This window comes from Emiliania huxleyi (assembly GCF_000372725.1).
Source record: "Emiliania huxleyi CCMP1516 chromosome Unknown EMIHUscaffold_167, whole genome shotgun sequence".
Taxonomy (NCBI): domain Eukaryota; phylum Haptophyta; order Isochrysidales; family Noelaerhabdaceae; genus Emiliania; species Emiliania huxleyi.
This window is the reverse complement of record NW_005200911.1, coordinates 64,504-74,392: the sequence shown is the minus strand read 5'-3', so window position 1 is coordinate 74,392 and position 9,889 is coordinate 64,504. Positions and strand designations below refer to the sequence as shown.

At 66.5% G+C, this 9,889-nt stretch overlaps 3 protein-coding genes across 3 annotated transcripts in view; 1 reads left to right on the top strand and 2 right to left on the bottom strand.

The window, feature by feature from the left end:
• Window positions 1–3,126, bottom strand: part of EMIHUDRAFT_456065 (hypothetical protein) — a gene marked incomplete at both ends in the record, with an annotated part of 6,295 nt that extends 3,169 nt beyond the window's left edge. Inside the window, 8 exons of the mRNA XM_005784840.1 lie at window positions 19–73; window positions 148–482; window positions 893–1,189; window positions 1,276–1,470; window positions 1,975–2,046; window positions 2,191–2,323; window positions 2,429–2,634; window positions 2,926–3,126. Coding sequence (XP_005784897.1) covers window positions 19–73; window positions 148–482; window positions 893–1,189; window positions 1,276–1,470; window positions 1,975–2,046; window positions 2,191–2,323; window positions 2,429–2,634; window positions 2,926–3,126 — 1,494 coding nt within the window. The remainder of the gene's footprint in view (window positions 1–18; window positions 74–147; window positions 483–892; window positions 1,190–1,275; window positions 1,471–1,974; window positions 2,047–2,190; window positions 2,324–2,428; window positions 2,635–2,925) is intronic.
• A 634-nt stretch (window positions 3,127–3,760) lies between these two features.
• On the bottom strand, window positions 3,761–4,654 carry EMIHUDRAFT_112318 (hypothetical protein; the record flags this gene model as incomplete). Its single annotated transcript, XM_005784839.1, has 3 exons — window positions 3,761–3,838; window positions 3,972–4,125; window positions 4,200–4,654. The coding sequence occupies 3 exons, from the start codon at window positions 4,652–4,654 to the stop codon at window positions 3,761–3,763; spliced, it is 687 nt and encodes a 228-aa protein (XP_005784896.1).
• A 3,302-nt stretch (window positions 4,655–7,956) lies between these two features.
• On the top strand, window positions 7,957–9,839 carry EMIHUDRAFT_441906 (putative alcohol dehydrogenase). The gene has a single exon (XM_005784838.1). The coding sequence runs from the start codon at window positions 7,996–7,998 to the stop codon at window positions 9,544–9,546; it is 1,551 nt and encodes a 516-aa protein (XP_005784895.1). The 5' UTR covers window positions 7,957–7,995; the 3' UTR covers window positions 9,547–9,839.
• Window positions 9,840–9,889: the final 50 nt, after the last annotated feature.

The following is a 9,889-nucleotide window of genomic DNA, read 5'->3' as shown; positions in this document are numbered from 1 at the left end:
GGGGGAGGGAGGGAGCGCCTGCCGCCGCACGTGCCGAGCGAGGCGCGGGATGCCACTCTCCTCCTGCGAGCGCCTGCAGGGACGGCTCCGAGAAGGCTCGTGGACGGCTCGAGCTGCCGGCCGTGCCCGTCTCCTCCGGCGCGCCACACGCGGGGCGGCCCGTCCCCCGGCCGCAGCCCTGCGAGCTTCTGGTAGTCGACGGACGAGACGGCGAAGACGGGCAGCTCGAAGCGGGCGGTGAGCGCCGCCGCGTCCGCCTCGCCCGCCTGCTCCGCCAGCTCGCGGAGGCCCGCGTGGAAGTCCTTGCGCAGCCGGCCCGCCGTGTACTCGTTGCGCGCCTCGGCGGGAGATGAGTCGAGGGTGAGCCGAGATCGGCCGAGGTGAGCCGAGAGCGGCCGAGGTGGCCCGCCGCGCGGAGCATTGCGCGCCTCGGCGCAGGCGCGGAGCGTCGTGTCGCGCGGCAGCTTGAGCGAGCGGCACGCCTGCTCGATGGTGGTGGGGTTGGTGGGTGTGTGTGTGTGGGGGGGTGTAATGATTCAGCTTGAGCGAGCGGCACGCCAGCTCGAGTGCATCTCGCACGTGTCTGCGGCGATCTCGGGGCGATCTCCCGTGTGGGGGCGGCAGGAGCGAACGGGCGCGCCTCAGAGCGCTCGAGCACGTCCGACTGCACGGCGAGAGGGGAGGGGGCGAGGGGTCGGGGCGCAGGAGAGGGCGGGAGGGGGGTCCTGGCTGGCTGTGGGAAGTGCAAGCACCTTGCGGTGTGTGTGTGTGTGTGTGTGTGCGTGTGTGTGCGTGTGCGTGTGTGTGTGTGTGTGTGTGTGCGTGTGTGCGTGTGCGTGTGCGCGTGTGCGTGCGCGCGTGTGGGGTGGTCTGGGTGTGCCTGCGTGGCGACGAAGGCGAGGGCGCCGAACTGCCCGTCCATCAGCAGCTGCCTCCGGAAGTGCTCTCCGAGGAGGTCCTTTGCAGTCTTGTCGTTGACGGCGCGCACGATGTTGGAGACGATCCAGACGGCGTCCGCCTCCTTGATCTTGCGCTTGACGACGGCGTCGCGTGCAGAGTTGTCGTCGTGCACGCCTACGCGCCGCACCCTCCCCGCCTCGCCCAGACCGCGCCGCGCAGAGAGAGGGGCTCGCCGCGTGCGCGCGCCCGGCGCGTCGACGAGGACGGCGCCCGTCGCGAGGACGCGCCACTTGCGAGACCACGCCCGCACCTTAGTAATTAACTTGATTCGTTAATTAATTAATGATTAACTAACATGCGAGACCACGCCCGCACCTGCTTGACGATCGGCCAGTAGTTGCCGCAGAAGCACTGCGGCCGCCCGAAGCGGTCGGGCGCACAGCGGCCTCTGCAGTTGACGAGGTCCGAAGTCGAGTCCATAAAGGCCTCGAGCTGGCGGCGGAAGGCCTTGGCGTCCGGCGCCGTCACCGCCTTGACGGTCCCGAGGGCGTGCGTGCGGCCGCGCGCCGCCTGGCAAGGGAGGGCACACCTCTGACCTCTAGCCTCTGCCTTTACCGCTACACTCTGCCTCTGCTGAGGGGGTGGGACAAGCCCTGACCTCTGCGAGGAAGGGGCGGTGGAGGGGGGGGGGGGGAGGGAGAGGGTCGTGAGTGTCCGAGTGGCGAGAGAGGGGGAGGCGCCTTGAGCTTTGAGGTCAGCGACTCGAGGGTGGGGTAGCGGTAGAGGTTCCGCCCGTCGGGCCCCTTCTCGCCCGTCTGGACGCGCGAGTTCTTGAAGGTGTCGCCGTAGAGGGCGTAGAGGCGGCACCTGCAGGGCGAGGGCGTGTCGGGGGCGGCTCGAGGGCTGGGCCCGCAGCGGGAGGGGGAGGGGCGGAGAGAGGGGGCGGAGAGGGGGGGGGGGGGGGAGGGGGAGGGGGGAGGGGGGGGGCCTGGAGGGGAGGGGCCTGGCGGGGAAAGGGGGAGGGGGAGGAGGATGGGCCCCCCCCGAGGCGTAGGTCGGCGAGTCTGCGGAGACCTCCGAGACGGCGACGCGGCCCTCGTTCGGCCCATCGTTGGGCGTGAGGTCGTCGAGCAGGTCGGTGAGCTCCTGCTTGCGGCCGGAGGCGTGAGGACGTGCTCCGCCGGCAAGGCCGTCCGGCAGGGCCGCGAGGCCCGCGAGAGGGAGTGTGTAGGAGTGCGAGGGGTTGTCTGGGGGGTGTGTGGCGAGGAGAGTGTGGCGAGGGAGGCGCTCCTTGTCCCACTCAGCCTGCGAGAGGAACTCGACCTCGCCGCGGTACTCTGGCGCCGCCTTCTCGCTCTCCTCGTGCCGCAGCTCGATCAGCGCCGCCGTGCACGCGCGCATCCCGTTCGTGGGCAGCACTCGCCTGCAGGGTGTCCGGGAGGGCTGCAGGAAGGGTCTCTCGGGCGCGCATCCGCGTTCGGTGGCAAGCGCGCGCGTCTCGTCGAGCAGCGCGTTGAGGAGGGTGGACTTGCCGGCGCCCGTGTTGCCGACCACCACCACCGACACACCCGGCAGCGCCGCCTCCTCGCGCCGCCTCTCCAGCTCAGCAAGCCGCGCGCTGCGCACCTCGGCGCTCGCCCAGTCGGTGCTGTGCAGTGTCTTTGCCAACTTATCGCCGCACCACTTGATGGTGCCGAGGGCCCAGCACTCGGCGCGAAGCTGCTCCTCGCACGCCTCCATATCAACGTCCTTGTCCGCGACATCGGAGGCGGACGCGGCGGCAGAAGAGGAGGCGGCGGCGGCGGGTGCAGCCGCAGCAGACAACTCGGCGGGCGCGGGTGCGGACGCGGCGGCGGGTGCGGCGGGAACGGCGGCGTGCTCGTCGAGCAGAAGCTTGAGCTTGCGCTTCCTCCCAAACTTGGTCTGTCCGAGCGCCTCGCCGAGCGCTGCGGTGGGGTCGGGCGCCTTGAGCGCTTCACAGAGTGTCGCACCCGAGACGGCGTGCTGGTGGGCATAGGAAGCGACCTCCTCTGCCCAGTCCGATGGCGTGTGCGCGCGCAGCCACGCGGCGATTGCGTCGGGAGAGGAGTTGGAGAGTGGGTGCATCGCTGGCAGCGTCGCAGGCGCAGCGTCGAGCCCGGCCGAGGAGCGAGCAGGAAAACCAGCGGGATGCACCACAGCCGAAAGGCGCGAGCCAGTGCGAAAGAATTTTTCCGCCAAAATCATGCGGGCGGGACTGCACTCCCATCCCTCCGTTGGGTTTTCTCTTTTCTTTCTTTCTTTGGACTGCACTGGCACTAGTCAGTCAGTGTTACACATCTCCTAGCATGGAGGACGGGACCGGAACAAAAAAGAAATTGGCAGGGTCGCGCGCACACACCACGCACAGAGGAGGAAATGACAAGGGAGAGAACGACGAGAGTGGGACGACCGCGAGGTGGCATGAAGATTGCAGCGAGAATCGGCGAGAGACTGCGAAGAGAGATAGGAAGAGAGGCAGACTCCCTAGGGTGGGCGACGGCTAGCGCACCACACACCTCTCCTTAAAATCCCTGTGTGGTGGCGGCGCGCCGTCCTCCCATCCCTCCCTTGGGTTGTCTGTTTTCTTTCTTTCTTTTACGCACTGCGGCGCGCGTACTGCATGTAACGTAAGGAAACCGTGCCCTCCCACATGATCACATGGTAACATGGTTGTCCCTCCACCCAACAAATCGCAACAAAAACACAAATCGCGGCCCCCGGGCCGACAATAAAACTCCGGCCTCAGATCTCTGGCCTTGGCGACTCGCTCACCGCGCCTGGCGGGCGCCTGCGGCTCCGCTGTGCCCAGAACCGCCCGCGCTCGGCACACACGCCGTCCTCAGAGCTTGGCGCAGCCCCGCGCCTCGAACTGCTCCTTGAGCTGTGCGGCGCTCGCGATGCACGGGAAGAAGTGCACCTGCGAGGGCGGCGAGGGGGCTGCGAGCCCTGTCGACGTCGGCCGCGAGAGCGACGAGGGCGGCGGTGGCGGCGCGGTTGGTCGGAGGCACTGGTGGGGCGAGGGAGGGTCGGCGCGGCGCCTGGCCCGGGACCGCCCCCTTGGCCTTGGCCTCCTCCGAGTTAGCCCACTTGCCCGGCCCGACGTCCCACTTGTCCTGCGGCGTCTGCGTCTCCTTGAAGTAGACCAGCACGGGCAAGTCCTCGGAGGGGAAAAAGTCCCTGGCCCAAGGGACGTGCTGTGGTGACCTGGCGTGGTCAGCCTGGCGGCATTGGAGGCGGTGGTGGAGGCGTGGCGGCCGGTGGCGGAGGCGGCAGCGCACCAGTTGACAAAGGACGAGTACGCCCAGCGGTTCTCACCGCCGACGGCAAAGTTTTCGCCCGAGGAGATGAGCTGCGAGTCGTCCTCAAACAGCGCATCAATCTCTTTGGCCTTGACCTCGAACGCCTCGTCGTCAAAGACAAACCTGACACGAGCCGTCTGCACGAGGAAGAGAATCCCGAGCAGAAGAGTGAGGGAGCCCACGAGCCACGGCACGAAGAGCACCGCCAGGCCGAACGAAAGGAAGACCGCCGCGAGCTTGTAGTCTGCGCTGGGCACGACACCGCCACCGGCCGACATGGACGCAGGCGATCGAGCGGCGCGGTGCAACGATGCGGCGGACTGGTGCAGATCCGGCGTCATCACGGCGGAGTGGACGTGGTGCGCCATCACCTGCGGCGGCGAGATCGGGCGCAGCAGGCCGGAGCAGCAGGTGGTCGTGAGCGAGAGGAGCATGGAGTCGGTTCACCGCGGAGAAGAATTAAAAACCGGCAGCTGAAGGGTCGGTGCGTGTCGTGAAACTCCAGCCAGCTGAAGGGTCGGTGCGTGTCGTGAAACTCCAGCCAGCTGAAGGGTCGGTGCGTGTCGTGAAACTCCAGCCAGCTGAAGGGTCGGTGCGTGTCGTGAAACTCCAGCCAGCTGAAGGGTCGGTGCGTGTCGTGAAACTCCAGCCAGCTGAAGGGTCGGTGCGTGTCGTGACCCCCCTGGAACACCCGTACCCCCGCACCATCTCCGTCACTTGCTTGGTTGCTCAACCTTGCCACCACCGGGAGGGACTCATAGACTCGGTCGAGAGACCCCAGATTGGCATCCATGCCTCTCTGGACAGGGTGGCCCGCCACAAGGACCCCAGGAATTGCGACTCGCCGCTTTCCTCCCGCTGTGATTCTGTGTGAGCTCTTGTGTCTTGATTTGCCAACAACAGATGGGGAGATGGAACAGCCCGAGGAAAGGAAGGAGACAAACGCGAATGGGAGGTTGAATTTGTGCACCACGCTGCCCGGCGTTTCTCACTTTCCGGGACAGCCCCGCCCTTGTGAGGCAGGAAAGTGGCGGCTACCCCGTACGCCCAGCCTGCTACGACCCCCTCGCCGACCGTCCAGACCCCCCCTTCCCCGTCTCCAACCCCGAGAGCCGACGAATGGTTGAGCCTCCGACCTTGCGCACCCCCGCCCTCCGCCACCCCTCACTGACACACGGCACGCCCCACATGCACATACAAGACAAACCCGGCGTTCTGCTCTCAAAAGAAAAGAAAAAATGGGAAGGAGGAGACCACAGCGGGGGGGGACTCCCTGCCTATGCAACACCCCGCAGAGGGGCTGCCATCGCCGAAGCTGTGCCTAAGCATAACGGCCCGGGGGCCCTTGGGGCTTGGGGGCAGCCTGCCGGACCGCTGTTGCACGGGGCCAAGCACCAGAAGATGAATGTAGTTGATGGATTGGGCTGTCGACCGAGAGAGATTTTTGAAGACCCTGAGGGAGGGTGTAGAGGATGTAGAGTGTAGAGCGCTGTAGAGCTGTAGAGATGTAGAGCGCTCTGGAGCGCTGTAGAGCTGTAGAGCTCTACATCCGCCGCGTGACGAACTGCCTGCGTTGTAGAGCGATGTAGAGCGCGATTTTGCTGTAGAGTTTGTTGTAGAGGCTCTACAGCCAAACCGCCGGGAAGGCAGTGACTCAAAGAGGTCGAGTCGCACAATGGGGTGTCTCCGAGCTTACTGGAGCTCTGATGGACGGCCCTGACTATCCCTGACTCACAGAGAGTCACTCTGACGACACACAACACCCTACAACTGCGTCATGACCAGCCTGCCATGGAGCAGCTCATGCGTCGCCGGTGCCGCATTCGTCGCTGTGCTTCAGGCGGTGGACTGTCGGCTGCGAGGACGGTTGCATTTGCGCGAGGCGAGGCGAGCATTCAGACGCGTTGCCTGCGCCATGACTCGCGCCAGCGCGTACGGGAGCTCCTGGCTGAGCGTTGAGTCCAGGCGAGTTGCGCTGGCCACTATCGCTACGCCGAGCCGAGCTGACGCGCCGAGGCGCCGGCCAGTCGCAGCCGTGAGGCATGCCACAGCAGCAAAGGCACCTCCCACCCATTGGGCGGGCAGACAGAAGGCCAGGGCAGCACTGGCAAGTGCAACGCGCCTCATGTCGGAGAGCGACCGTGCATGATGTAGAGTTTGTTGTAAGTATGATAGTAGTGTGGCAGTTTGGTCGGAGGGCGCCCGGGTCGCCCCGGAGCGGCCCCGCGCGGGGAGGTGGGTGGAGGGCGGGCGCCACGCCATCGGGCAGGCCACGCGGGGACGCAGCCGGGGCCAGCGCGCGGCGCTAGAGGGCCGGGCGCAAACTTGTTGCACCTGCACCGGCACCGACCGGCACCTGGGTGCAGCGAGTTTTGGTGGTTCGAAAAGCGGAGCGCGCAGTCCGTTGTGGCTCGAAACGCGATGCCTCCGCCGGGAGACACGGATGGCGCCGTCAGGAGCGACGAGGCTGGCGAGGCGCCGCATTCGGTCGTCGTCCTGCCGGCGACTAGCGATCTGAGCAGTACATTGAGGCCGTTGGTGGAGAGAGAGCGTCGCGAGCGAGGTGACGAGGATGGAGCTGTGGGTGTAGCCGGTCGAGGCATGGCCGCGTCGTCCACGAAGAGATTTCACGTTGTAGAGCGCCTCTCCAATACATCGCTCTACAACGCAGGCAGTTTGTCACGCGGCGGATGTAGAGCTCTACAGCTCTACAGCGCTCTACAGCTCTACAGCTCTACAGCGCTCTACACTCTACATCCTCTACACCCTCCCTCAGTTGAAGACCAACAAGAAATCACGACTCTCACAGTGATGCCTCCCCTCTTTGCGTCAGAGTGGGACCTACGCCGCGCCGGGTAGGGGGCGCGCCCGGTCCTCGACGGAGCCGCGCGCCCCGAGCGACCCAGGCGGCGAGTAGTCGCCCTCGAACCTTCGGCATGTAGTAGTAGGTGGTTCCGCCAATTCTTTTCCTGTCGACTATCGTCGCTTAGGCGGCTCCGGTGGTGTGCCTGTGATAGTGCTAGCACGCGCCAGTTCGTACCTGTGTCGAGCCTGTCTGCTGTGAGAGAGAGTTGTTTTGCCTACTCTGTGAATTCGCGGAGCGAAGAAAATTTTATACGGATACGTCGCTTTTGGGAAAGTTTTTGGAATACGTATTCCACCTCCCCCCCCTCAGCACATCTCCGCTGTCGCGCGCCGCGTGCTCGCGCAGCCGGTCTGCGCGTCGGCGGCCGAGCGCAACTGGTCCGTCTACGGGGCAATCAAGACGACGGCGCGCGGGCAAATGGGTCACGCCGTCGCGCCGACAAGCGCGTCTACTGCCACGAGGCGCTCCACCTCAAGGGCAAGCTTCAGACCGCCGGCTACAAGCAGGCGGTCGAGAAGTGGGACACCGACTCCGACTCGGACAGCTCGGACGAGGAGGACCTCAAGATGTGAGGCAAGCGCGGCGGCGGCAGGGGCGGTGGGGGGGTGGGCGGTGGGGACGCTGCTGTGAGCACGTCGGACGCCACGCGCGGGACCTCCTTATGTACGGTGCGCGCCGCGCACGCACGCGCGCGGCTCGCACGCGCGCGTGCGCGTACAGTCTTATAGCTTATACACAGTCGGCACGCGCGTTCCGCGCGTGCCCCGCTGAATACAAATACTACCCATTCTAGAGCTGTTTTGGAATACGTGGAATACGTATTCACAGCGCAGCCCACCGAGAAATTCTTTTCCTGTCGCCAAGGACTCCCGCCGAACCGAGCCGCACTGCTCTTTCGAGAAACCCTCGATGCCGACGAACTACAACGATCTGCGCGACGCGCTCAAGCAGGGCTTCGAGCGGGGCGCCTGCTCGTCGCTCACCTTCCGCCGCGCGCAGCTCGTTGCCCTCGTCGCCATGCTTGAGGACCACAAAGACGAGGCGGTGGCTGCCCTCGCATCCGACATGGGCCGGCCGGCGGCCGAGGCGGGCGGCGAGGTTGCCGTCTCCATCCGCGAGGCCAAGGACGCCGCGTCCTCTCTCGAGCGGTGGAGCGCGCCTGAGCCCAAGCCCGTGCACCTCATGATGCAGCCGTCGCATGCAGCTGTCCGGCGGTCGCCATACGGAGCATGCCTGATCATCGGCCCGTACAACTATCCGCTGATGCTGTGCCTCGAGCCGCTCATCGGCGCGATTGCTGCCGGCAACGCGACGCTGCTCAAGCCGAGCGAGCTCACCCCTGCTACGGCCGCCTTTCTCGAGAAGCGGATCCCGGCGTACCTCACAGCCGAGGCCTGCCGTGTGGTCACGGGAGGCGTCGAGGTGTCGCAGGCGCTGCTCGCGACGCAGTGGGACTTCATCTACTTCACCGGCTCCCCGCGAGTCGGCCGCATCGTCGCCAAGGCGGCCGCCGAGCACCTGACCCCCACCGCCCTCGAGCTCGGAGGCAAGGCGCCGGCGGTGGTGCTCAGCTCTGCAGACGTCGGCGAGGCGGCGCGGCGGATCGTCAACGCCAAGGCGCTCAACGTCGGCCAGACCTGCATCGCGCCAGACTACGTGCTGGTCGACCGCTCGCAGCACACGGCGCTGGTCGCGGCGCTCACCGCGGAGATGAGAGCCATGTTCGGCGACGAGCCGCACGCCTCGCCCGACCTCGGCCGGATGTGCACCGTCGGCCATTTTGACCGGATGGCGAAGCTGCTCGCCGAGAGCGGCGGCACGCAGCGGCGGGTGGGCTCCGCGCCGCCGGACCGCGAGGGAAAGTACATGCCGCTCACGCTCATCGACTCGCCTCCGAGCGGCTCGCCGCTCCTCCGCGAAGAGATCTTCGGCCCGCTGCTCCCCGTCGTCACCTTCGACTCGTTCGACGAGGCGGTCGAGACGATCCGCGGGATCGACTCGACGCCGCTCGCGCTCTACGTCTTCACGGCCGACACCGCCGCCGCCGAGTCGCTGCTGCAGCGCGTGCAGAGCGGCACCGCCGTCGTCAACGACTGCGTCCTGCAGCACATGTGCCATAGCCTGCCCTTTGGCGGCGTCGGCACTTCGGGCCACGGTGTGTGCCACGGCGAGTGGTCCTTCCAGACCTTCACCTTCCCGCGCTCCGTGCTGTGGCGGCACGCGAAGTTCGACGTCGACCAGACGGTGCCGGTGCCGGCGCGGCACGCCGCCGCCTCTGGCGGAGGCGCCCGGCGCGCCAAGCTGCTCGAGGCGCTCATCTTGCACGGGCCGTACCTCTCGCTACCGGGCGGCCGCTCCTTGCTGCTCCTCCTTGCGGGGGCCGCTGCCTTTGTCGCGTCTCCGTACCTGGCGCTGGCGGCGCTGGCGGGTGCGGTGACGGTTGTTGTCGCGGGCCGCTAAGGCTGCTTGCTGCATGCTGGGCGCGGCGTGGGATTTGATGGACCGGGACCGGGGGGGTGCCAGCCAGCCAGCGCGGACCGTGCCACGCGAAATTCTGTGCCGACGGAGCGTGGCAAATGCGGGTGTCGGGTGTCGGGTGAGTCGACTGTCAAACGCTGCTCGCCGCACGGCCGTCGCAGCAACACACACACGACACACCTCGTACACACCTCAGTGTCCTCCTCACCGCTCACGCGATTGACGGACACTCGCGCCTGTATGTATTTTTTTGTATTATTGACTGTGAGGTGTGAGTCGTGCGAGTGCGGGAATATTATTATCGCGCCCCCAGCCCCCTTTTTCT

Excerpts from the sequence above, each read along its gene's own strand:
- EMIHUDRAFT_441906 (XM_005784838.1), top strand. The coding sequence starts at position 7,996 with ATGCCGACGAACTACAACGATCTGCGCGACGCGCTCAAGCAGGGCTTC.